This window comes from Diorhabda carinulata, chromosome 12 (assembly GCF_026250575.1).
Source record: "Diorhabda carinulata isolate Delta chromosome 12, icDioCari1.1, whole genome shotgun sequence".
NCBI lineage: Eukaryota > Metazoa > Arthropoda > Insecta > Coleoptera > Chrysomelidae > Diorhabda > Diorhabda carinulata.
Window position 1 is genome coordinate 11,081,718 of NC_079471.1, and position 27,467 is coordinate 11,109,184.

Consider the following 27,467-nt stretch of genomic DNA (forward strand, 5'->3'; position numbering starts at 1 on the left):
TTGTATTGAACAAAATATAATTTATTGATAATGATACAAAGATACATTATTAGCTACATAAATAATATACAGGTATTGCGAACTCCCGACCAGTCTGTGCAAAAGGATGCACTTTGACTGAGACAATGAGCACGGTGGTCTCTAAATATTGCGATATAAATAATAAGTTACACATAAATTATAATAATAAAATAACTACATAACATAAACGTGTTGATTGAGAAAAAAACACAAATTAAATAATGATTTAAATAACAAAAAAATCTTAATTCTTTCATCGGTCACAAGGCACACACAAAAGGGGAAACAATGTAAGAAAAGCAGTAATAAAAATAATAAATAATTCGCGGAATGTATTACGAAAATCTAAGACCGATGATTTGAAAACTAACCTAAGTTGCACATTCACATATATTAACATTCGTATAAAACACACCATTTTATAAATTTATTAATATTTAAAAAAAATCACACAATATCAAAATCACTCCGTCTTGACGACGAGATAATTATTTGTAACATAAATAAGACAATGCATTAAATAAAGTCTGAGTTGGAGCCTTTATCGAAACTTGGACGTTATGTTTACAATCGATTTTACATATTCTTTTAAATTTCCATAAATCTTCAATTTTTCAAAGGCACAAAACATGTAGAATCAAATAATTCATTCAAATTTGCGGAGCTCCACATATTAAAAAAAAATTATTACTTTGAACTTAAAAACTATAAAAATAAATACTTAAATTATTATAGAGTGCATATTTTTATTTATTCCGTTTTAAACCGCAAAAAAATGAAATATTTCAATCAATATAATAAGAACAATTTTATTTTAATTTCAGATAATTTATTTACTTTTATATTATAATGGAAACAATGTATGAAAATTGTAGCCTTGCACTATTGCAACCACCAATAGGTGACATAGTCAAAAAATTTAAACAAAAACGTCATTTAGACTAAATTTAACATCAAATTCTAATATGCTAAATTTTTTAACATTGTTTAAAGATTTTTTTCTGCCCTTACATTACATTGTATAACTGCCCATTGTTTAAATAAAATCAACTGTTAGAAGAACTGAACGTCCATGTTCCGAATTTTATCCATCGTAAAGAAAATATAAAAATAGCACTACAACATTAAATCGCTCAAAGCAAGGATCTGCGTAGTATCTATAAATCTGTTGAAAACTGGCAACCTCTGATCTTCGACACCAGGGGAATGCAGTTCGGGATCGCTGCTAAAAAACGATCCCATGGATGAGGTAGGACTTTGACTCAAACTACAAGGCGGACTGGGACTATCCAATGATAGCGAGGGACTGAGTGCAGCTGGTCGCGCAGCACGTGGTGTAACAGAAGCTGATCTGCTGCTCAGTATTTGAGGTTTTGTGACTTCATCTTGGTTATGTACAAAATGGCAACGTGGTCCGTAAGGACAAAAACCTACTGTGTGATACGTGCGACATAATTCCGTTTTGTATTTGGGGTGCCTGGCGAGGCTGCGTAACTCACTAATGCCATGTGCGAACTGACATTTATCGCCGTATTTACAGACCCCAAACTCTTCAAATGGACGACATAATTCGGTTTTATAACGGGAGGTGTTGACTGTAGTGGCGGTAACCGTCGCCGCAGGCGCAGATACTGGGGGAGCGGGAGCAGATTGAGTTCGCTCCAATCGCCGATGTTGGGTTAGATTATCTAGGAGCATGGCCGCTAATTGATTAGAACTTGCTTGACCTATGGGAGTAGAGGCCATTCTGGATAATGTCAGACGCATCTGGGAGGTCGCGATCGGTAGATGAGTGCCATTGTTTGATTCTGGCGTTATGCCGTTCTAGAAAAAGATATTCATTAATTAAATATCAATATAAAAATAGTTTAAATTATATAAAAAGTAATATATATTAGGGACACAACTATATATTTTTTTCAACTTTCAAATAAATTATAGTCCATTCGTTTAATCTAAAATACAAATGTTATTTGGACTAATACTATTTTATATTCTCATCTGTTGAAGATATTTTCTACTTATTTGTTGTTTATTATTATTTCACAATGTAGAATAAAGAAAATAATATGGGTATTTAAAGTTCTAACGAAATGACTGATGAAAAAATTTCCCAATAACTAGCAGTTATTACAAAAAATCACTATCTACAAAGGTCAAAAGATTCTCCTTCAGTTAACTTTACGTCAATTCTTTAATTGACCACGTCGTTTGTTACCGTGTTTGAGCGTTAAAATGATCAATTTCCTGTTTTTATACCGAGTGTAATTTAAAATTCTGTTTTGAACTTTGTCATTGAAGAAATCATACTCACAGCAATGGTTATTACTATAACAGATAATAAAATTCTCCATATTTACGTTAATAAATAGTACCGTTGTTGAGTATATGTTAAAATTTTAATGTTTATTGTTGTACCGTTGTTGAGTATTTACTAAAATTTTATTGTTACTTATGACTTATTGAAATATTAAATTATTATGTTTGGTATTATCTGTTTGAGTTTAGTTATAAATGATACTCAGTACGTTTCCAAGGTATATATATGAGTCATGATTAGTTTTACTCTGCTTTTAAAATCCATAATTCTACACTACGTCTGAAGGATATAATATTGTTATTATTTATTGTTTATTCAAAAACAATTACACAGGGCAACAGACATGTTAACTCTCGCGGTTTTCAACTACTCCTGGTTTATTTTTGGTTGCAGAATTCAAAATAGCCCTCAGATTTTATCTACCATATCTATTTTTTGAGATATGCTACAAATAGTATTCTTTTTTTTCTAATTGTGTTAATTTCACCTTATTAATGTTCCTGAAAGTTCAACCGTGATTAGTCATGTAGATATTTCACCGTTCTTGGGTTTTAATATTCCGAAGGGATCTTTCCCTCTGTTCTTCACCATAATTATCTAAGTTTTCTGGTCTAGAACCGAGAATATTATAATTTGAAGACATAACTTCTTCTAATTCCAGTTATTCTCTGCTTTATGATTATCAAGAAAATGTTGTACCAATAAACACCGACCAACCGTTACATACCAAGTTGCCTTATTTGAGGACAATCTATACTGTCTTCCATTTTTAGTATTAATCCCAGCAAATTCACAGGACAATTATTCAAAACAATTTTAGACTCGATTTAAAGCTTTTACAAATTATTTCATCATTTTCAACTTAATATGCAATGTATTTTTAGATCTGCTGTCTCAAGGGCATTAGAATAATATTTTGTATAACTTGTTCATTGAAACTTTTCTTATTTAGTATTTCCCAATTTTGTTGTTTTATGTTCTTCCTCAGTTATTATGGAATGACCAGTAAAAATAGAATCATGTTTGTTAACGTCATATAAAACAAAAACATTTTAAAATAAGATCTAAACTGCCAATAAATAAGCCAATCGTATCGATTACTAGGTTATTTTTCTGCAAAAAGGCAGCGAATCTATTTGACGCCAATTTTTTCATTTAAACAACGCGGAATTATTGTATATTTTCCTGATGAACTTTATCAGTTAATGTTTCTGTATCTAAATCAATTCCTAAGCTGCCCACTGATGCAAATATGAAATACATGTTTCACATGCAAAACTAGGGAATATAAGCTCTTTCCACAAAGTCCTTATTCCAAGAATGAAAGGAAATAAATGACGACAACGCAAAAAGGCACAGATTAAAATCGATGGTTCATATAAAATGGGTATGTAAGACTATCTACAAGGATAATAGAAAGTAGAACTGAAGGAAGAGGAAAGAAGTAGACCAACATTTAGATGGATAGACGAGATGATGAAGGATCAAGGCCAAATATATGAACAAATAGGGAAAGAAAATGTACCTCACTTTCTGAATATCTTGACGTTCTCATCATCTTTCCATACCGCCCCTCACAATATCAACCAACGTTTTGTTAGAAGTACGTAGGAGCACCTCATCTATACCACCAATGCCTCATTAAGTAATTTCATTTATTTGTTTTTAGCTGTAGACATTATAGAAGCTTTCCTATAATCCATACCTTAAATCTATGACGATTGTTATAGATAAAGATGTTGCGCGACGTTTTGACGATGTGTAAGTTCCACGACAATCAGAGGAGAGACACAGGTCTTCAAAGAGAAGGTTTATGACGTAAACAGTAAATGATATAACATTTATGCGCTAGTGACCTGCACACAGTTGCAAATAATAGAATAAAATAATTAAAAGTATTATAAATTACATTAAATGTTAACGTATAGCCTGTAATGTCTATAAAATTTATTAAATATGCTGGTATTTCAATAGTGACGTAATTAAACATACAAAATATATTTTAAGCTCAACTTATCAAGGTATCGCTATTAAATAACGAGACTGGTGCTAAAAAGTGGTGCTACAAAGTAATTTTCTGCTACGAATGCAGAACCTCCAAATAATATAAATAAATAACTTTAGCCCTAACATTAGTTGTTTTTATGTTTAGTCGCAAAAATGTTGATATTTAATATTTAGTTTCGAGTTTTGAATTTTTAGCAATAATCTTAAAGCAATAATTTTAAAACCTGCAGCAACCTTGTGCATAATACACTCGATCTTGAATATTATATTGTTCAATTACAACCCGCATACTAAACTTTACCAAATCATCATTATTTTTGTATCATGCGCCCCTACTACTGAAGTTGTCTGATGTCGGCATATCTATTCTTATTTACAGCTTCCAGCGCGATATGTTTGCAGATAGCATTATCAAATTGACGTAAGCAAACAGACAGTGAGCAAACTACACATGACAATGTTGCAAAGCAGGCCGATAAAGTGATATTATTTTTTAACTAACTTCAACATTTAGCGTACCACCGCTATCCGAAATTCATTCTTAAAAAACAACTTAAGTCGAGTAATATTGTTCTTTCATTGTACATAATCTAGTGGAAGAAAAAACTTTTTTAAATAAATTCCTCAGTGACAATTATGGATAACAATGTTAACAAATTCTTTTTGATTCGTAGTTTCAAACAAATATATTGCATTAGTTTGTTTTTATGAGATTCCAAAATATTTATTAGGCATAGTTAAAAAATCAAAGAGCTGAACTACATTAAAGCCAAGAATACAGAGCTCATAAGTACGATTTTGCGTTTTCTGAAATTTATAGCACCCACGCTGGCCAATAGAGAGGGGAGCATGGCAGTATTTAATATAATTTTATCCGCGACTGTTAACCAAGTGTGTTAGTAACTTAAACACCGACATCGTACTGTCAAATATCTTTGGATATATCTCCTTTTTTAATTATGTTCTATATGTTCTACTCTGTTGGCATTTCTCTTTCCAAACATATTTTTCTATCTATTATTCCTTCCTCCTATGTTATATAATTTGGTAGTTATTATGTTGTTGCTTTTTTATTTTTAGGTTGTGAAAAAAATTGCAATACGATGGTTGTCTGAAGATCTTACAAAGAAATGTATTGGTGGATCCAGGTTTCATCAACAGTTATCGACGCAAAAATTCAACTCATTTTGTTTAAACCGCGCCAATAAGGCCTAGAAATGTTCATTCGAATGTGCTTTTGGTCAAAAGTGAGCAAACGTAGCAGCCAACATTCATACAAACCTCGTATACAACTGCCTAAGAATATATTTATTTATGAAATCAATCTTCAATTCTCTTATACTAGAAGGTTCACCTCTATTTAAATACTTTTGAGTTTTCCTTAAATTTTACTGTTCCATGTCATTATATTCACAGAACATAATTTACCTGATTACCATGCAGTAGCCTATTACCACAATAATGAATATTATTTACTGCTCCGATTGGAAACTTAGGTTGCAAACAATTTCAAAGTATGTAATTATTTTTTCATGATTTAACTTTCTGTTCGTATGAAGATACGATGAAATCGAAGATACATTTTGTATCAATTTAGTTGCAAATTTAATTATCAGTTATTTTCACTTGGTCATAAATAATTTTCTCTAGATAGGTAATCTCGCTTGCACAATTATACTCATCTTGAAATAAGTATACAATAATTATTATCACTGCCGAGTAAAACTGCCTGATCAAAAGTTATCTCTATAAAGAGAGTTTATCTCGAGATAAAAAAATATAGACATTTAGTGACGTTAACTGGTACAACAAATTTTAGTATTAATTTGTATAATCATAATATTTATTAGCTGGTTTTAAATATTTATTATTATTCTTATTAAAATCATCTTAACACTGGCAACATGGTCGTGACATTATATTATTACATAAGATGAAATCAGTCAATGGGAACTTCGTCATACTTTCTCTATTGTGAATTATAAAAGAAACGTGAAAGAACCGAAAGAATTAAATTTATTGTAAACTTTTAGAAAATGAAAGTAGACGACGATAACAATGTTTAATATTCTAGTAAAATTGAAAAAAGTAATTGAGTTCGGTAGGGAATAAGATTCAAATAATTTCTTACTGTAATTACCCAATAAAATGTTTCGCTAAATTTCAAACGATATCAAAATAAATGATTTAAAATAAACATAATATATCGTTAGAAAAATTGTTTTATTCATCTTTCGAGGGTCCTACGCTATCCCAACATTTTTATAAAAAGAGTTTTCTTCAATATCAAAATAGGTTTCTAATTTCAGCGATGACTTCCTCCTTTATTTAGATTTTTTCCCATTGGAAAATTTTTTTCCAAACTATAAACATTTCTATATGATATCTTCATCAAGTCATACCATTTGAAAACAATACATGGTACATATTATTTTTTTTTTTAATAAAAATAGATTTTAAACATTCTGAAAATACTATATATATTTGCTATTTCTTTTGATATACCACACAATATATTTTAATATGAAAAGTATGTTACAAAAATCAAATTCAAAACTAAGATATTAACAAAAAGTTTTTATCTCTTCTAAGTTATTTTTAAGTGGGAGTCTCGCTAATCAGTTCGCAGTTAAATAATAGTGTAGAATGTCAGTACATAACGTCGTTTTTACAAATGAAGAATCTTTTACAATAACTTCAATTGAATAAAATACAATAAGTAAGGCCTATGCGATACTCTTTTGCATGTCAGCTTAATCTGGAGTTTAAAAATAGTTTGGAGGAGATAAAGTAATGATAAGTTGAGCCCTCCTCACCTACAGAAAGAATCAAATTCTGAAGATAACGAACAGTTCCAGAAATCAAGACAAAGCCAAGTTCTTCCATCCATTTCGAGGGAAGCATTTTTTGAAGGTTTCCAGAAACTTTATGAACATTGTCAAAAGATTGTTGTGGGTAATGCCGATTACTTTAAAGGCCCTTAAAAGTAATTAGTTTGTATCTTCTGTTTGGTTTCTCTTCTCACCATTCATCAAACCATTTAATCACACCTCGTAATCACACTAGTCAATGATTGTTCGAGTCATACCTTTGCCAAAATGGTATTTTTCCCTTTTGAAAATATTTTTTTTCGTCTGTTTAGAAAAATTTAGATATTGTTCATTTTGAAAAATTCCAAGTAACAAATTATTTGGGGGAATGAGTTTAAAATTTGGAAGCTGTCATTTTTAAGATACTACAAGGGAAATATATAAAAATGAAATTTGTTGTAATCTCTATCTGCTAGACCAGAGAATTACTGCATGATATATTAAAATAGTGAAAATCTTGCTGTTATCAATCGCTTATCTGTGCTTTTAATACTATGTTACATCTCTTAACAGACCAGTTTGATCTTGTTCAATCGCAAGTCATGTGAAAATAAAAATTTCACTTTAAGTATATGAACACTATAAAAAAATTATATGTGGTACTAGTAAATTTATCTGTATTTATTCATCTATTTCATTCACATTACTCTCACCACAAAATTTACAAACTAGATGAATAACGCCATTAGGGGGGCGGAAGTCAACAATTTTGGTTACATACATCATGTGTGGTTAGAGTTTTATTTCATCTGTCAACGATCTGTGCGCAGATTTCACATACGTAATCAAGAAGGTCCCTATAGTATGTTGTACAGTGTAAGAAGGATTTTTTTGAATACTGTAACAAAAAAAGAATATAAAATTTAATGCTGTTATTTGCAATTTTGGAAACATGAGTAGAACAGAAAATGGAATTCTATCAGCTATTTTACTCCATTAAATTTTTGAAAATTAAACACAATCAACCATTCTTCACGAAAAAAAATCTGTTGGTGAACATCTCTTGTAATCTTGAAATATGATATTAATATTTTCAAATTATTAGAATATTTATTAGTTGTTTACATGTTTTTATTATATTAATATCATACCCTGATGTTTTAATAAAATTTCAAAGTCGTATTACCAATGTCAACATTTTTCAGGTCAAAAAAATTATGATTGGTTTGTTATATGAATATAACTTCATAGCCAAATACATACATATTAGTGGGTAATATATAAAAGTCAGAAATTTAAACTATAAGTCTATGTGAGATCCATTCTCGTTAAGAAAATATCTTGGCGATTTGTTTACTGACATAAACAAAAATTTATAGGTTTATACGAGTATGTTTCAACAGGGATGTCTAACTTATTACTATTATAGTTTTTCCAATATTAATTGCAATATTTCATAAATACGCACGGCACTCATACCAAATTAAGAAATGAAAAATAATGTTTATTCCCCGTATCAAATTCGGTAAATATCTAACAGACCGTCAGTCCACATGGACTCTTCATCTTCACTGTTTACCAATAAAAATATCGAATCACATTATGTACACAATTTCTTTGAAATATTTCTGCCAGAGACAGTGGCTTCGTTGGTGAGATTTTTTTAATTAGTTCTTTAAATAAATAGAAAGAAGACGTTCTTTAGACCATGGATGAATGAAGACAATGAAATTGCACCGTGCAGTGAGAATAAAGACAAATATTTCAAATATATTCGAATGTTTTAAAAAAGGAAAATATTCAGCAATCCGATAGTGCAGTCGTAATAAGCCACACAGGCACACGCCAAATATAATAAATCTTAATACATGGCACTCATCCTAAACCAAGAACAGACATTTAGGGATCCCGTCGACTACCTTGTGGGCAATACAATAAAAGCAGGAGGACGGCTTGAAGGACTTATCTGTAGACGATCCAAGCTATAACTTATCAGGGCCATCTTTAATGCAAACTACAGCGGAGAGCCATCGCGAGAAGCTCCAAGCGTAAGCTTACATCCCGTTGGTTAGGTCAGGACCCAGCAAATCTATCGAGAGGTGGACTAGAATAAGTTACAAGATGATATTGTTAGGAGAATATACGAAGAGTTTAGGAGCCACCGCAATATCTAAGTGACGGACAACTTCGAGAAAGACTACGCCAGGAAACAAGATCGAAAAAACAGTTGAATCACAACTTACAGTGTCGACAAAAAGAACAAAAAAAAAACCAGTAGATGACATGACCTCGAGAGGGGACACTTTAGCAAATAGCGCAAGTAATTGTTGGTATAATGATTTTGAAAAGACGTCTTATTTCCCCTAACTTAAGTAAAGTTTCATTTGTCCACCCTTTATAATAATTAATAAATGTTATTATGAAGCAGATTTATATCTACCCAACCGCAGTAAAAGTATCTACTTTCTACATTATAGTATCTACGCTTGGTAGTGACAAACAGCGTAATTCATTTACTGTGAAAGCTACTTCTATGCAGTGGGAGTTCTTTTCTCTTTCTCTTTTCCATAATCATTGATCGTACAATCAAAACAACATTCGTTTTCAATTTTTAAATTTCTTTCCGCAATGTAACTGCAACGGTTGCGATGCAATGTTGAATACTTTCTCTAGACTAGTGGCGCTTACGTTTCAATATCTCAATACGGTAAATGACTGTACATCGTTTAAATTGTTATAAATAATGTTGATCATGTCGCATTAATAAAAAAATATTTAGAGTCAACTATGATAACATTTTGACCATGTTAATAAAATCAAATGTTTTCTTTTAATAATTTGCTAATGAAGCCAAATAGTAAAGGTACTTTTATATTATTGCAATTTCATGTAATTATGTTAAGCGTAACAAAATTTCTCGAGTTCGAAGACGTCAAAATTATCGTAATCTTATCGATTAACATGAAATTGTTGTGTCACGAGTTGTTATGTTGGTTTTTCCTATTACAATATTGTCCACCTGCATTGCAAGGATGGTTATGGTTATATGTCGGATGGAATTAGAAGTAGGTAGAAGACGACCGACGCGTAGCTACACCGGTAACCATATTTAAATACAATATAAAAAGTATGGGATATTATAGAAAGGGTTCAATTTGTATCAAATTCCACAGATTCCGGTGCAATCAATCCATGCAGTTCAAGAGCTTGAAAACGAGTGGCTATTGATAATATCCTTTTGTGGATGCCTAGACGTGTATGGGAGTTTCTTCATCTGCGGGGTCACCGAACGTATCAAATTTTTCGAATTATCACATATTAAAACGATTTCTTGCAGGTATTATCATCACATTCAGAAATAATTATTAAGAGAGTGGCGTGGAATAAAAGGGAAAGAAAGTATGTGTTTCTACAAGCACGCGTTTGATAAATGAAAACTATCTTTCAATATGTTTTGTGTATTCTACCAAGTGTCAACTATTAGAACAAAATATATATGAAGGTGTTGAAACAATGGGTTAATATCCTTTTAGAATATTTGTGATACAACACACTATCTCTCGGAGGAGGAATATTTTAGGTTAAAGCTTCGCATAATGTGCTCAAGTTTCTCTAGTTACTATATGGACATTTTTTTATGAAAGTGCTACGATGTACTGAGTGGAAAACAGAAAATGATAACCAAAAAGAATACTGGTCAACTATTTCTCTCCATAATTTGGTTTCTCGACTACATTTAAATTAATTTATTATTTTTAAATTAGTACAATTAGTATGTAAAAGGACGCAATAAGGAAGTTACTAAATAATTTTAATTTTTCTTACTCTTTGGTTTTCATTTTCGAATTATATTTCTTTATGTAGTATTTAATCTTCGCGAGTGTAATTGGCACTCAAATTCCTTGTTTATATAGACTGTCAGACCAACTTAATTCATGCTTCCTCAACCTATAACATCTATCATTGTTCGACAATTTCCTAGAACATCTACTTATATATGGAAATTTTATTAATGATTTAGCTAGTTTCTATTAGGTTGTTTGCAAATGACAATACATTCCTCAGAAAGCAACTGTTCTCTCTAATAATTGTTTCTTTCAATTTACGTTTAAACTTCCTTTATTATTTTGATGTCCAGATAAAAATTATGAAAAATTATGAAAAATCATGAAATTTTATTAATATGATGTCTAAGATTCATTATTTCAATATCCAACTATGAAGCTGGTTACACATCGGGAATATGAGTGCAAATTCCTTAATAGTACGAGAGTTGTATGAAAACTTTCAAGTCTCAACCTGAATATGTCAGCAGCGAATATATTCAAAAAGGTAAAACACTAAGAAGAGAGTATTACGCATAATTGCTTGATAAAGTAAAATGATAATTTGAACCAAAATAAAGTGGTATTAGTTGTCAATCCACCGTATTTATCAGATCTTGCTCGCAGCAATTTTTTTCTATTTGTTAAATTTAGAGATTACATTATACGTAAACGCCTAATTTGAAATTATTATGGAAAAAAGTGCTTGCTTTTTTTTAGATTGAAAACAACTCTCGTTGAAGAAAATAAAAGCAGTTAACGACAAAAATAATCAAATACAAACTTAGTAGAAGAAATAGCAAATCCGATCAAATAGTGCCATAAGTCAAAAAAAGGGAACTATCGAGTAATAAGAGTTTGAAATTAATTCCAAATGTTAAAATTTTTTGAGCGTAGGTGCGAAATATAAGACAAGCCTTATCTGATTAACACGAAAATAAAGGCCACAAATAATACAATAACAAATTTGATATTTTCGTATTTAGTCGTTCCTATCGTTCACGTAGAACAACTAATTAGTGAACAAGGATTTCGAAATATCTGATACTTCCTTTAGTGTATGGTAAGTCTGTACGTAATACATTAACAAAGATTTGTACGTCATAAAAACGTTAATGTGACCATTTGAGACGAATAACATATAAAACTTGATTTATAGAATGGTACACATGGCAGAGTTGTTTCGAACATTTTGATGGTATGCTAATATTAGATCTAATAACATAAGATTAAAAGGTACAGTTAGGTAGTTAATTTGGATCGTCACTAACTGTGCATATGTGTCAACTCCACATTTCATTATTATTTCGATTTAGTCCAATAATTTAAAAGTTAAATGAAATAAGAGACTTTGGTCAAATAATGCCTGTATAATTTCAAGATAATATTGACGTTCAAATATATATTTCTACAATGACCTCATATTCTAGGTAGTAAATAAATGAATCAGTGACCTATGATCCCATTCAAATCAACTATTCGGTTGGTATATCATTAACAAAGCGAATTATATTATTTTTTAATTATACAGTGTGTCCCATTAGGAAACCACCATATTTTCTTTGTATTAACGAATGGAGATTTAAATTTTTATAGTCACAACCCTCGTTTGTGAATATCATCATTTTTTTATCTATAAATTACAATTTAATAGTGTGATCCTGAGAAATTTCCTAATTCTTACAATGGAATAATTATTTTATCATATCGAGACGATAAAATGCAGGAAAAAATGTACAAAGAAATAAATGGGATGAATGCGATGAATCTTATCTATTTTTTGTCTATATGAATGCATTTTTCAATTATTTCCCCATTCAATTTAGTAACTTGTTCAAGTTAAGGGATAATTATTTTTGGACATTTGTGAAAATTTCTTACCAAGAAGCGGGTGTATTCAATAGAACTGGTCATTTTAAATGATTTTAATAATATTACCAATTCACCAAATAATCGCATTATTTCCAATTTTTTCTCCCGGATATTTTAATTCTAAGTCACCTAGTTCACTAGCTAGAATGCTACGTACAGTAAAGCGGGTATAGGATCTGAATTATTTGTAATGGCGTGGTTTGATGAGGGTAAGATTCTCGTTCCTTAAAGTTTCTTGTTCAAAGTATTTTTTTTACATTGGCTTGCAAAGGCATTTTAGGAATTTATTCCCCCTCCCACCGAATATGAATTCGTCAGATTTTGCTAAATCTATTCTAATGAATTACTCTTTTAAGGTGGTAGCGGCCGGTAAGCTGAGCAATGAGGAGATATATCTTATGTGTTTACACCTTAGTAAACTATTTCCTATAGGAGCATGTTCCTACAGTTCTGCATCAACAAAAGGTGTTAATACTTTTTTTTCTGGTAAGTGTTGGGCTTTTCATTTCCTTTGATACACGAGTGACCAGGAACCAAGACTAGAGACACTGTTGTTTTTGCTTAATTCAAGATATTTTCTTCAGTACTGCTATATCAACTATGGATGTCATAGAAACAGATAGGATATGTCACATTTTCGAAAAGGTTCCTAAAAATTATAAGTATTCGCTAACAAGCGCAAACATTGAAGCGATATTAATAATAAAAATAATTATCCACTATGTGAAATGTAAATTCAAATTACCTATGGCAAATTTTCAATTTTATATATTTACATATACATTTAGAAACATTATTATTGAAAAAACTAATTTTGAATCAGAAGAGACCTAAAATCAAGAAGATTTAGAAACATAAACATATCACAAGGTCTAAGAAATAAAAAATTAAAGAAATATATATATATATATATATATATATATATATATATATATATTTATATATATATATATATATATATATATATATATATATATATATTTATATAAATGGCGATATGAATATAAACTAAATAAACATTCTCTTGCTTCCGGAACTAAATATCTAATTACGTAATACTACTTTTACTTTTTAAAAGATTAATGCGAGCCTGGTACCGTATTTTTGTTTCATCAATTTTTCACATTCACTTTTATTTAAGAGGCGCAGTTCTCTTATTCCGATATTTTTTATTAACCATGTTGCCTTCTGATGTCCATCGATTATGTCAATGAACTCTATATCGTGATGCATAAAAGTAAATTTTATCGTTTAACTTGACTTTCAGTGAAGCTGGACACCAAAACCGTTATAATCTTTTGGTTCGAATTTTTAATTAGGAGTATTTCGAAATATAATACTTAATATATTCAATTTTCGAAGATTGGATGTTTTTATGAAACTATCTTTACAAGGTCTTTCAGAAAGAAACGCTTCAGAATTAGCAAAAAAGATGACATTTTAATCACATCTGAATTAGTGACTATACTTCTCTATAAATTGAAACACTTCTAACAGAGACGTAAGTTTCCTTCGTTATAGAATACTGTCGCGTGCGATTTTGGCTAGAAAGTGAAGCATACCTTTAGCTTCTCATCCTCGATAAGTTTTTTGGAAACAAATTATAATTACTAGATGCAAGGAACAATATGGCTAATGAGAGGAAAGAATCTTCCACTTGAATGTAATAAGAAGTTATTAGGTGCAGTTTTCCACGGGGAAATAAAATAATTCCTTTGTGATGAATGAAATCTGATTTATTACGTGTAAACATGGCCAAACACTGATCTGAATCATCAACACGTTTTTGTTTTTTATCAACTGTGAGTAAACGCGGCACCCACTTTGAAAAAAGGTTTCTCATGGTCAAATGTTCATGCATAATTATACACACACACACTGCCTCCTGATATCTTTACAGCCTCAGCATTTCACGCAATTTCAATTTACGATTAGATATAACCAATTTGTGGACTTTTCTGATGTTTTCTGGAATAACCACCTCAATGGGTCGACCAGACCATCATCGGTGTCTGTACGACCACTTTTAAATTCAGCAAACCAATAACAAATGGTTCTTTTCCGGCAGAGTCTGGATAACACTTTTTAAGCCATTGCTGAGCTTGTACAGTATTTTTTTCATCAAGAAGCAATGGTAAATTAACACACGAAATTGTTTTAATAATAAAAAAGTAGCTTCACGCCGTCGAAATATCATGAAATTTTACACATACTCTTTAGAAAGTTGGTACTTCATAAACGTCATATGGCTTTGACTATGGCAGCGTCAGTCACAAGACTTATTGAATGATGTAATATACATACAGTCGTTAAAATTTATATTTATCTTGACGCAACTAACAGTAATCATATGTAAATACAAACTTATACATTCCGTCTTTTTATAAAAAAAAAGATCGTCGATTTACAATAATTAATAGGAATAGTCCTTTAAATGTAATGTTTGAAGTACACCGAAATTCTATAGTTAAAATATAGTTACTGAACGTTTCAATAATATTTCCTCAAAAGGAAATGAATTTGAATGAGGTGGTATTTGTTTGGAAATCAAGGAAACAAATTGCTTTAGCTAGAATTACGAACGGGTGAAGAAACATTAAAAGACCAGATAATTATGTATCCGGTAGCCCTAAAAAACGATAAATGTGAAGAAATGGTGATAGATCTTAGACCCGAGTTGAAAGATGCTCTGGGTACAGAAGAATTTAGAATCAAAACGTTGAAAATAGTTCACAAAACAAGAATGATACAGTGCTACAAGGAAGCAAAACTGTGGGTTATGATGATATGAGAATATGCTGAAGTATATAAGCTGTATAGAAATATAAAAACAAAGGTACCTAATCCAATAAAACTATAAATAACTTGGACATTTGGAAAGCATTGACCAGAGATCAAAAAATAGTGTGAAGTTAACTAAAAAAGAAAAAAAAAGGAAGACGTCCTACAAAAAAAAATGAAAATGAAGAACTAGAAAATACAGAGATAAGTTCTGTATAAGTAAATGTTTAACAATTTTGTATTATTTCAAGAGAATATGACTTTGATTTTTGTTTTATACGAATTTTTTATTGTAGATTGCTTAAATCGTTACAAATATAAGTGATAAATTCTATAACTTGATGACCTTCAACAAACAGAACAATACATAATATCAAATCATATATTTCATTTTTTTTTTCATCAGTTGCTGCGTATTTTGCTGGAAACTTCATTGATTTCTTTTTAGTTTCTCATATACTCAGTTTATAACTATACCACATATATAATCAACAAAACCGATTTAAAAAAATTTATATATATTTAATATATATAACCCCATCATTGCATTTGGAGTCCACTATATATTCCAAATTAAGAGAAAAACTAGTAAAAATACAGATATTAAAATCAATGCATTTAATGTTTTTGAAAAATCGATCTACTATATTTATAATAATTTTAACAATCCACACGATCAAACTTATTTATTAAATATGTGAACACCCTCTGGTACCGAAATATTTTACGCTAAGTTAGTTTTTAATTTAAGAAAGCTTCTTCAATCCCTTTCAATTATTTCTGCCTGCACGGTCATGAATATTGCGCCTACTCACACACACACACACACACAAACACCACACAACTGACTGTTACAAGGTTATTCCAACAAGTTGCTGTTAGTCGATGTTGCCAGGTTTAAAAATTTTTTCACCTAAGCATACTGTGGATGGAATCTTTTACGAACGTGTTTATAATATTATTCTGTGGTTTTTCAACGTTTTTATTATTCCTCGACACTTATTGTCGATGTTAAATACGTATAAGTTTATTTGGTAATTAGTTATCACTTTTATTAAGTCCGTGTAGTTATTGCACAGTCATGGAATTTTACTGTTTTGTTTGACTTAACTTCCGGTAAAACAAATTGATTTATACTAGTTAGCATTAATTGTAATCGATACATTAATGTAACAGTTGCAAAATTCTTCCAAACATTGATAGTTGAATCAGTGAAAAAATGAATACAGTTTCTAAGGAACACAGAAGTTTTAGGAGTGTTTGATGTTTGTACAGAAATATTAAGAATCAGATAACGAACTAAAATTCTAATCCTTTTAGGATAAAAATAAGTATTGAATTTTTCATAAGCTTCTAATAATACAATTTTGGTATTTATCCATTCCATGTCTTTAAATGTTTTATTAACTATTTTTAGAAAAATTTGCACATTATTCTAATAAAAATTGAAAGTGAATTGGAATACATTGGAAAAATGGAATAATTGTAGAACAGAATAGTTTATGAAATATTGGCCTTGCAGGTCACTAATTAGTTGATATTTTGAAATAAATGAGATGATTGCTCCCTACACTGTTCTTCGAACTTTCTCCAACTATGTTTCCCTTGGCCTTCAACTTCTTTTTTTCCTACTTCTGTACCTTCTAGTCCTCGTTTTAACTAATTTATTTACCGTCACTATACATTCTACAATTTGAGCTCAATACTTTTAAAAAAAATTTCGTATATTCTAAAGCTTCATATTAGATTTAATTAAAAACAAATACTACTGGTATTAACTATTTCGATAATGATTAAACGGAAATTAGATACAGTGCTTCAGGGTCAATATTAAGATATAGTTGTAAAATCAAAATACAGATTATGTCGAAAATATATTCTTTGTGGTCGAAGTAAACCTAATGATTATTTCATTCATATACTATTACAATAACAAGTGAAAAGCGATTCTTCATAACCATAATTCTGAAAACACGAACGTATTTAAACCTAGATCTGACTGCATTAAACTGTTTACAAGTGTGCGTTATAATATTTAATCTTCGATTGTGCAGCAATTTCAGATATTTTTAATGAGTAACATGTCACAAATGTTATTTCAATAGCTAAGAATTAAACAATCAGTAACTAAATGAAAAGTCATTCAAATCTCAGACATCAGTAATATATATGGAAGAAAGTTAGCTGCGACGATTTTGTTATAAATTGCAAAAAAATATATAGAAGATTCAACAATTTCCAACTGAAATTAGTGCAAAACTTAACAAGTGATTTGTGAAAAGTATCCTAGCATTGATTTTATTGTTATCTAATTTTTTTGTATTAATAAATCGTTTATTATTATATTGATACTATATTATTACATCCTAATAAGACTCTGACCAGATTTTTCAGAAGTTTTCCATATTTTCTTCAGATACAACTAGTGGTTTATCTATTAAGAAGTAGTAATTCCATTTTACTTGAAAGAACTTAATTAATTTAAAATGAGTTGATTTAAAAATTTGTTGAAATTGTTTATTTTATCATTCAAATTTCTAATTTTGTGTTACAGGCTAATTCGTACACTCGTATGGTTTTATATTTTATAATCTATTAAATCAAAATTTGTAAAGATATAAAATATACAATGATAACAATTCACAACTATGTATTTTAGATATACTTTCAAAAAATGATGTTAGTGTCTATGTTTATATACACTTTCCACAAGATGTTTTTACAAAAACACTAATTTTGATATTTGCTGTTAGTTATAATTTAAAAAGTCGTACCTAAATTATTTATATCTTCCAAGGTCAAATAAAAGATGGATCTTTTAAGCTTTTAAGTACTAAAACTAGATATTATCTAAGCAGGTATCCTACCTCCCTTTAGAATTTCATTTGTCCAGACAGAACTGGTTTATGGTTGAGTCTAAGTATTGTTAAAAAAAATTCTTCATTATGTGCAGTCACAGTAGCTATAGTACCTGCTATATTTTCAATTTTTTCACTCCAATTTCCAGTTGTAGAAAAAAATCATATGAAATAAGTTGCACCTTTAAGGGATAGGTGGTAAGAATGATAAGATCTTTCCTATTCAATTTTAGTAATAGTATTCTTTTAGAAAATAAAATGAAAATAAATAATAAATAAAATTCATCAACAATATTTTGAACAGACAGAAAGCCACGGTAACACGCAATAAGAACTACGATATGGACTTTATACCCAAGACAAAACCAATAAATAACAAATGAAAATGGCACAGAACAAGTGAGAGAAAAATTTAAATACATACATTGAAAACTAAATATCAAGCAGAAGATAAATTAACATGAGGACAGAAAAAGTAGAGAAAATATTAACATCAACTTTGCAAAAAGAAATATGACAAGAGTATGGAGAAACAAGTGGTCAGAAAAGCAGTAATGCCAAATATGATATAAACAACTAATGAATAGATCTTCAGTTATTACTAACCATATTTTTTGTTGGAGTATCATCTATCAAAGAAAAATGAACCATTATCGACTGGTATGCGGAGTTAAAGCATACAAATTATGTAAAACGACCAAGACGTTTTAAGGAGGCGCTCCACAAGAAAAAAGATCAGGATGTCGTGACACATAACTGCAAAGTTAAAATGATTGAAATTGTGTACGTCTTGAAGATTATGGAAGTGTTTCCACTATAGTATATAAACTCTTCAGCATGAAAAAGATTATATGCCAATGGGCACTGCGTTTCCTCGAACTGAACAAAAACCAAACGAATTGGGAGCAAAATGAGAAGAATTTTTCATAAATGTGACCATGGATGAAAACTGGATTTACCACTTATTACTAGGATAAAAAATTACAGTTATTTGAATTGACTAGGCCCACTGCAAGCCGCCCGAACCAAGATAAAGTACAACAATCGGTTGACAATGTTATGCCATGTGGGTTGTTTGGGATATAGGCATATAGACTTGTTGGAAAATATCAAACAGCTGTGACAATGTACATTAATGGACGAAATATGGAAGGGAATAACTAAAAATGGCCCTAAATGAAGAAGGAAACATTTTTCATTTACTAAGACAATGTACTGTATAAATAAAAACTATGGTTACCCCACCATATTCTCCAAAAAAAAGCACTGATTTGATTGCACTTGCAAAGAAACTTGCTGGAACAATACGAGCAAGGAAAACACTTCAGAAATGCTGTTACTAAGAATTTAATCAATAATAACAAATGAAACATTAGAAATCAATTAAAAATGAAGATACACAGTATGTACTCTCTATTCCACAGAATTTATTTTGTTTGTCGCAAAAAACATCCTTTTATAAAAAATACTAAGTGAAAAAAGGGCTTGGCAGTCCCTATTCTTCCAAATTCTTTCAATGTTTGAGGTTTTCTCTCTTAGTATTGTGTTAAAACTAAATTCACAGAATATTAAAGAAAAATGATTTGAAGTCTTTATTTTATAGGACCTACAAAATATTTTTTCACATTTCACATAAACTATTTGGAAGGGATGAAAAATAATTCTTTGAAAATTTGTACTTCTCAGTATATAAATAGACAACAAGGGTTTTTGAATAGCAAAACTGGATCGATATGTAAAGTTATCAGCCTCAGAATATATTTTTCGGTAATAGTACCTATATAAACACAAAAATTGCTTCTCAATTCATAGATCTATTTGTATAAATTTTCCCTGCTAAATTACTATGATTTCTTGTCTAGTTTAATATAAAAATATCATCGTGATAGAATCAAGTAATTTTTCAAAAATATAGAAAATTGGGTATCTAGTCATATACTTTTCTAGACCACAAGCAGGTTATTAGCTGGGGCCATACACTAAAAGATAAAATGATGAAGTTGTTACCCAAAATTTATAAAAAAAAACATAATGATAATAATAATGTACTGCAGTGATAGTTGCCAAATAAAATCCCAAATGCGACAGTTTGTAATACACGACAGAACGATCGAAAGTGGGTAATGTTATGACAAGGGTGGAGAGATGAAAACAATAAGAACTGAATGTAAATGTTGGTAGACGAACCAGACAACTTTTTGAAGAGGACATAGATTTTTCTGTGTGCGACTGTATTGTTTTCTGTGCCGGTTTCTCGTGCTCCATTTATACTTATTGATACTTTCAATATCAAATATGTTCAATTTCCGCATTTTGTGGAAACTTGTATATAAGTAAAATTCGTATAATACCAAAGTAATAGAGAATACAATATCCAAAATCAATAAATCTTTGAATCTGTTAGTAACACAATAATAATTCAAGATGGCAATAGTTATAGATACTATATTATCAAAAATTATTTACTGGAGTCTATGAAAATCACTTAATATTGATAAAATTCAGCCGCTCTAGGATATAAGGTTGTTGACAAATGTTTTATACACATTAAAGACGGTTTTCAAAAAATACAATTTGGAATGCCGGGACTCAAAATAAAACCATCCAAGAGCTTTTGATTTTTATCAAGGCTCAAAATATATGTTACATAACTCAAACGATGATGAAGATAAACAAGTAAACAAAAAAAGTACAATACTATTTTAAGGATCTAATTTTTCGGTTAGAATTAAATAAGTACATCATGAAATATATGTTGGAATCTGTATGAAACAATAAGATATGAAAGTCGAAAACATGTCTTTTGAAGTGAATTCATATAAATTTTAATAACCAATCAGCATGTGCCATTTCGATCGATACCCTGCCACTTTTCTTGTATATTGCCTCTCCCGTAGATATCCATCTAAACTTGGTTGTTAATTTTGATATGTAGAAATGAGGTTAACAACATTTTCCCCCATATGTGTTGCAAAGTTTTTTATAAATCTGAGAAAAAGTAGTTTCAATTCATTTTGTGCAAAATTAAAGACTAATAAGCACAAAATAAGAGCATCTATGCGAGTAAGAAAAATAGCGTACACAATTTAACAGAAAGTAAGTTTCTCACGTGTCAAATTTATCATTTTCTTCTCTCTACAAGAATGATACATTCTAAATTCACTAACACTTTATCAGTCAGATACCAGATTGCTACGTTGCATTGAAAAATAACATAATTTACGATTCGTTTAATCCCTTTATTAATTTTTGGAGACGGAACTGTTTCGCGGTCCCAATAAAAAAATAATTTTATGCAAGTGCCTTTACCGGTTATTTCTCGGTTTATTCAGTCATGAAATGACTGTGAAATATGAAAAAGATGGGATGTTGCAACAGTGTAAACAATTCTTTAATAGTTATAAATCCAACTTGTGGTTCATCTACTAGGTAGACATGCAATGAAATCGTTTGAAATTATAACCTTGAAATGGATATTATTCATCATGATAGTAGATACATTAATTTTCATTCAAATAATACTGTTTTCTCGATCAACGAGCTTCTAACCCTCAGAAATAAACTAATCTTATCACAAACTACATTTATTGGCAATAAATCAAAAGTGGGTGGTAACAAGTTTGTATTCAGTATATTAACAAAAATGGTTTATTTTGTAGCATGTATGTCAAGAATTATCTATTATGCGTTCTGGGTTGAAGGATTCAAGAAAAAACGAGGTCTAAAAAGCTTGGCAGCGAGGTCAGAAAAATCGATCAATTTATTCTAGACAATTTATTGCCAAAAAAATAATTTTTTCACTCCTACCAATTCCTCACGTTATTGTATCATAAGTACATTAATAATTTTTTCAATAATCTTAAATGTATTTGAAATTATCTGTGATGCCATTCGACATATAATTTCTGGAGAAACTAGTGCAATTTCTAGTTTATTGTTAGATCTGTGGATACCAAACTTCCATTCCAACGTATTAAGATTTCTCTTTTTAATTCATTTAATAAATAAATGTACCACTAACAAATTTAGACATATTTAAAATTACTTGGCTATTAGTTTGGATATACTTTTTTACAGAAACATGACAATTTGTTCCTATTTTATTCCTGGCTATGTAGACAAATATTAGAATTAAATGCATAGGCAAAATTCAAAATTTCCAAATGAATTTTAAAACCTTAAAATAAATAAACTTAAATTCACAGATCTCGCCCAAAGCAAATTTTTTTTGGCAACAGCAAATTTTTCCATTCGCAAGATTCAATTTTCCCGACCTCTGAGTGCCAACGATTGAGATCTCCATCTACTTTCAGAGAAAAATCTCGTATACAGACATACTGTGTAAAAAGCAAAGTCTTATGGTAGGGATAAAGATGATTGAAAGTTACCTGATGTATTTGAACAAATAAACTGGTAACCCAGCAGGTTTTATGTGTACTTTGTATTCAAGGACTGATGTAGCCAGCAAAACCGGCTTTATCTTTGGTTGGGTATTACACCCTACCCAAAAATGCATATTAATGTTGGTCCGAGAAATAAAATACCCACCCGAGAATAGTAGGAACGAATTTGTTATTCATAAGAAATGAATTTTTACTGAGGCATATATTTTCGATGTTATTTATTGTTATATTCAAATTCTGGTATAATGAATAGTTTACAGAATTTATAATATAATGACTATATAATGAAAATCCGCATTTTTGGAATTAAACATCGAGGCTCGCGAAGCAGGAAGTTTAAATGGAATAGAAATAAATATTACTACAAATTTACTTGTACTATGGAGAAGTAAGTACCTACTTATTTTCAAGATACGATAAATGATACCTTATTATTCATAAAATTTAATTTTATCATATCTCGTATGATTATTTTAATCTCCTTTTTATTATGTTTATAACAATGTAGTTAAGCACATACTTTTTGAACAATACAAATACCTGATAGAATTTGACATTCTTGTTCATCCAAGATAGACAAAGACTCTTTTTAATATATTTTCTAAGCTTTTGAATAACTGATCATTCATGAGCATGAATTGAAACTATTATCGGAATATATAAAAATATAAATATATCCTAAATATGAAGATATTCAAAAAAAATTAAGCTGGAATCGCTGCAAAATATGTTTTCAGTGAAATTTTAAATTCAATAACAACCTTCAAAATAATATAAGACATAAAAATGAAGTTTATCGATATTTGTTGCTATTTAATTAATTTTTTTTAACAAATTAGGTCGTTGCAAATTATTTTTAATACATCAGTGAGTTTAAGGGTAAATGAATAGAATGTAAATACCGAAAAGTTTCTCTAACCAAAGTAAAATGTTTTTTATTCAGTAGTATGTTTCATTAAACTAAAATTTCTTTTTGTTCAACAATGTAAATATAACCACAAAGTACATCTGCGTAAACAATAAAATTGTTCATCAAACAGAAGTAAATTAATATTTACAATGATAATTTTATTAATTGAATATCTAAAGTTTATTGTACTTTCAAACAAAAATTTATTGTTCTCAAGGGTTACTGTACTTTATGCTCAATACATATATTTAAATTTCATATAAACTAATAAGTTGCGTTTTTCCATTCTAAAAACTATTTTTGAAAATTATCCGAACCAAAAAATATGGTTTATTGGGGATATAATACAAATACTTGCGTAAAAATGACAAGATATTAATAAAATGATCAAATAGAAATTTTTCTGTAGCACAAGTTAACAGTGATTTCAGGGAAATACCAGATAATATTTTGTTGTGTAACATAGTAAATATAAGAATGTATAGAAATAAATTTGTAGTGATTCACAATCACTTTCCCTCTCAGCGCCACTACTTGTTTTTCTGTGTGCTAACTTTTGTTGACATCTGTTCTTCTCGCTGATATTTTTTGAAGAAGGCTATCCACAGTTGAAGTCCAAAAAAGTTCAATGAGCATCAAAAACGGTTTCAGAAATTTCAATTTAAAATCAGTTTGTTTGAAATGTTTCTTTTTTTCTCAAATACCGTTGAATTTCTTTATTAATCACAAGTTTTTTACAGCGTCTCGAATATATTTTCCTCGAAATAATATTTTTATACCAGTTATTTTTCTATCCAATACTCAACTTAAACATAGTAGACATAAAATAAGTGTAGTGTACTCTTGTTAATATATATTCTTAGTTTTATTACCGAATTGACGAATATTTCCTGTAAAGTAAGCAAACTACAGAAAAACGAACACACAGTAAAACTCCAGATCAATAATCTTAACGGACAAAAAAAAGAGCGTTTTGTGAATATAAAAGAGAATTTTGTTCCTAAATGATAGAATTATTTTTAACTGTATACAAATATATGAAAATCATTAATGCCTTTAAAGAGATTTTCGTCTTACACAGTTTATATTAGGTAAGTGAAATAAGTTTAATTAGTTTCAAATCAATTAATGTAATGTTCAAATTTATCATCATCTTTCAACCTCATCTTTTAATTTTCTTTTATAACCTTGTACTTCTCAAATCATGTAATTTAAGAATAAATAGTCAATTCTATTGTTTTCGTCACCTTGTCCTTTCCATTCACCTTTTTTTTAAGTGAATTGAGGAAAAAAACTGAATTTAATATATTTTTAATGATTCAATTATTAATAAAGAAAGTTGTTTTCCATATGGGTTATTTACCTAAAATATCAGAACTATTTAATACATCATCAAAATACGTTTTTTTTATTTCTAAGTACAAAACAACTTTTTGAACATATTTTTAAATATCAAGCACAATATTATGAGTTTTTTGTCGAATGTTGAAATTTAATTTTTTGTCAATACCTACTTGGTATCTTTAAGTTTTAAAATGTTTATAAAATTATACACGAATTAAATTTCGCAATGCACTAAAATACAAAACATTACTACGTTCAATTATTTAATTTGTTTTGAAAAACTTCCACGACCCAAACTTGTTTTCATAACATGGAAGCGGAAGCAACAGGTACATAGTTAATGCTGGTCAGGAAATTCAATTTAATGGTTATAAATAATAATATTATTAAGAAGTGTTCCTGCTTAATTTAATAAATACTAAGCTATTTTTGAAAGAAAAACGTATTACATTTTTTATTCATGTCACAATATATACTTTCATAGACTAAAGCGAGACAACATGTTTGAAAAAGTATATTGTTTTATAATCGTTTCATCTGAATAAGAAGTTTAGAAAAAACGTACTCATCTCATAAACAAAACTCAAACAACAATCTAATTCATTTATTAACTTTGATATTCGATAAAAACGACTACTCCCATGTAATTTTTTAATTACAAAAAATATTAAACGTATTGGTAAAAATATCTTAGATTATATTATTTAGAATAAACTAATTACACCAAATAATTATTTTTTTTTATTAAATAAAAGAACACTAATTTACCTTTATAAGACTTTCCCCGAATTCGTACATGGCGTTCTGTGACATTATAGCTGTAGACATTATTATCCTGTATATAGCACCCACAATTTATAAAAATACAAAATACTTATTACACACAACACACCGATTCTGCAATTGGGAAGACTCGCTTTTTCAGTAAATGTATTTTTTTTTTCTATTTGATTACGAAAAAGTGCGCTATTCCACGAACGCAGTAATCCCCTGCTACTACTTTCACGCAATATCTCTTACTGAGGTTCGAATACGTACGGTGCCTATTCGTGCTAAGTGGTTAGCTCCCACTTTTTCAGCCGAAGGGACATTGGTGGGAGGGGGGCAGAAATGATAAACTACGGATATTTCGTGTTGCCAGATTGTCACTTTTATTCATGAACATGCGAAAGAAGTATAGAAGTGGATATTCGAGAAGGATTGATGGATTATTCCACGAAAATATAAAACGTTCCATTTGAAAGAAGAATACGAAATTCTATTTTTTATTTTTGATATGAAGAACAAGATAAACGATATCTTCCTGTAATTACCAATATTTTATAATAAACTCTAGAATGATTAAATAGGTTACGTGATTGTAAAACTATTTTTTCACGGTCTTCCTTATGTATTAGCATTTCTCTGTAAGCTCGTATAGGTCCCATACAAATACTACCTTGGCAATTATTATTTTTAACATTTGCCATATACACATATTTTATCAACAATATAGATTAAAATTCAAATATAAAAAAATAATTTATCAATTATAATCAATTATAAATGCACGAAATATAAATTCTGATTTCTCGAAGTAGCTTTTTCGAAACTTATTAATATTAAGAAGTAAGTAAATTTCCGAGTTAAAAAGATGGTCCATTTTCAGGGGGTGAGAGAATATTTTTAATAAAGATTGTTTATCTTTCGATCACTTAGTTCAGATAGGGCGAGGAAGAGGATTGACTGATTCGGAGTTGAGTATTGTTGACGGTGGTGAATTACATAGGGATATCGGTAAGGAAATGCGCCGATCATTTTTTTTTCTAATTTTATTATTTCGGAAGGAAATAATTGGTTGGATGGACTCTGACGGTATGTAGGTTTTTTTATGTCGAATATTAGCTAACTTCGTCTTCTCAAACATTTTTTTTGGAATAATTCTCATGATATTGTATAGTATGTAGTCGATTTTAATGAGTTTTTTAGAAGATTCTGCGTCACTAAGATTTCCCGGCGAATAAGAACTTTTCCGAATAATTTTGATTGTTTTATTTCTTTAGTGCTATGGATAGTTAATTTTCTGGAATGATCTACGGGTGATTAATTCATGATTTTCAAAAATAATGAAAATTCTAATGTCTTGTAGAATGGGGTTATAAATACATGTTTAATATTTAATTAAGAACATCATTTATTAACATTTAATTTCAATATATGTCTGGTTTTCAATTATAAAACTAATTTGATTTAAATTTGAAATGATTATGACTAATTGTGATTAATTTTTTAAATTATTTTTTATTGAATTTATCTATCCCATATTCGACTCTATTTG

At 29.5% G+C, this 27,467-nt stretch overlaps 1 protein-coding gene across 1 annotated transcript; it reads right to left on the bottom strand.

Moving 5' to 3' along the window:
* On the bottom strand, positions 1-26,219 carry LOC130900179 (protein TIS11). The gene is made up of 2 exons (XM_057810623.1): positions 25,919-26,219; positions 1-1,845 (listed from the first exon to the last, which is right to left on the bottom strand). Exons 1-2 carry the CDS (start codon positions 25,976-25,978, stop codon positions 1,138-1,140), a joined length of 768 nt encoding a protein of 255 aa, XP_057666606.1. The 5' UTR covers positions 25,979-26,219; the 3' UTR covers positions 1-1,137.
* Positions 26,220-27,467: the final 1,248 nt, after the last annotated feature.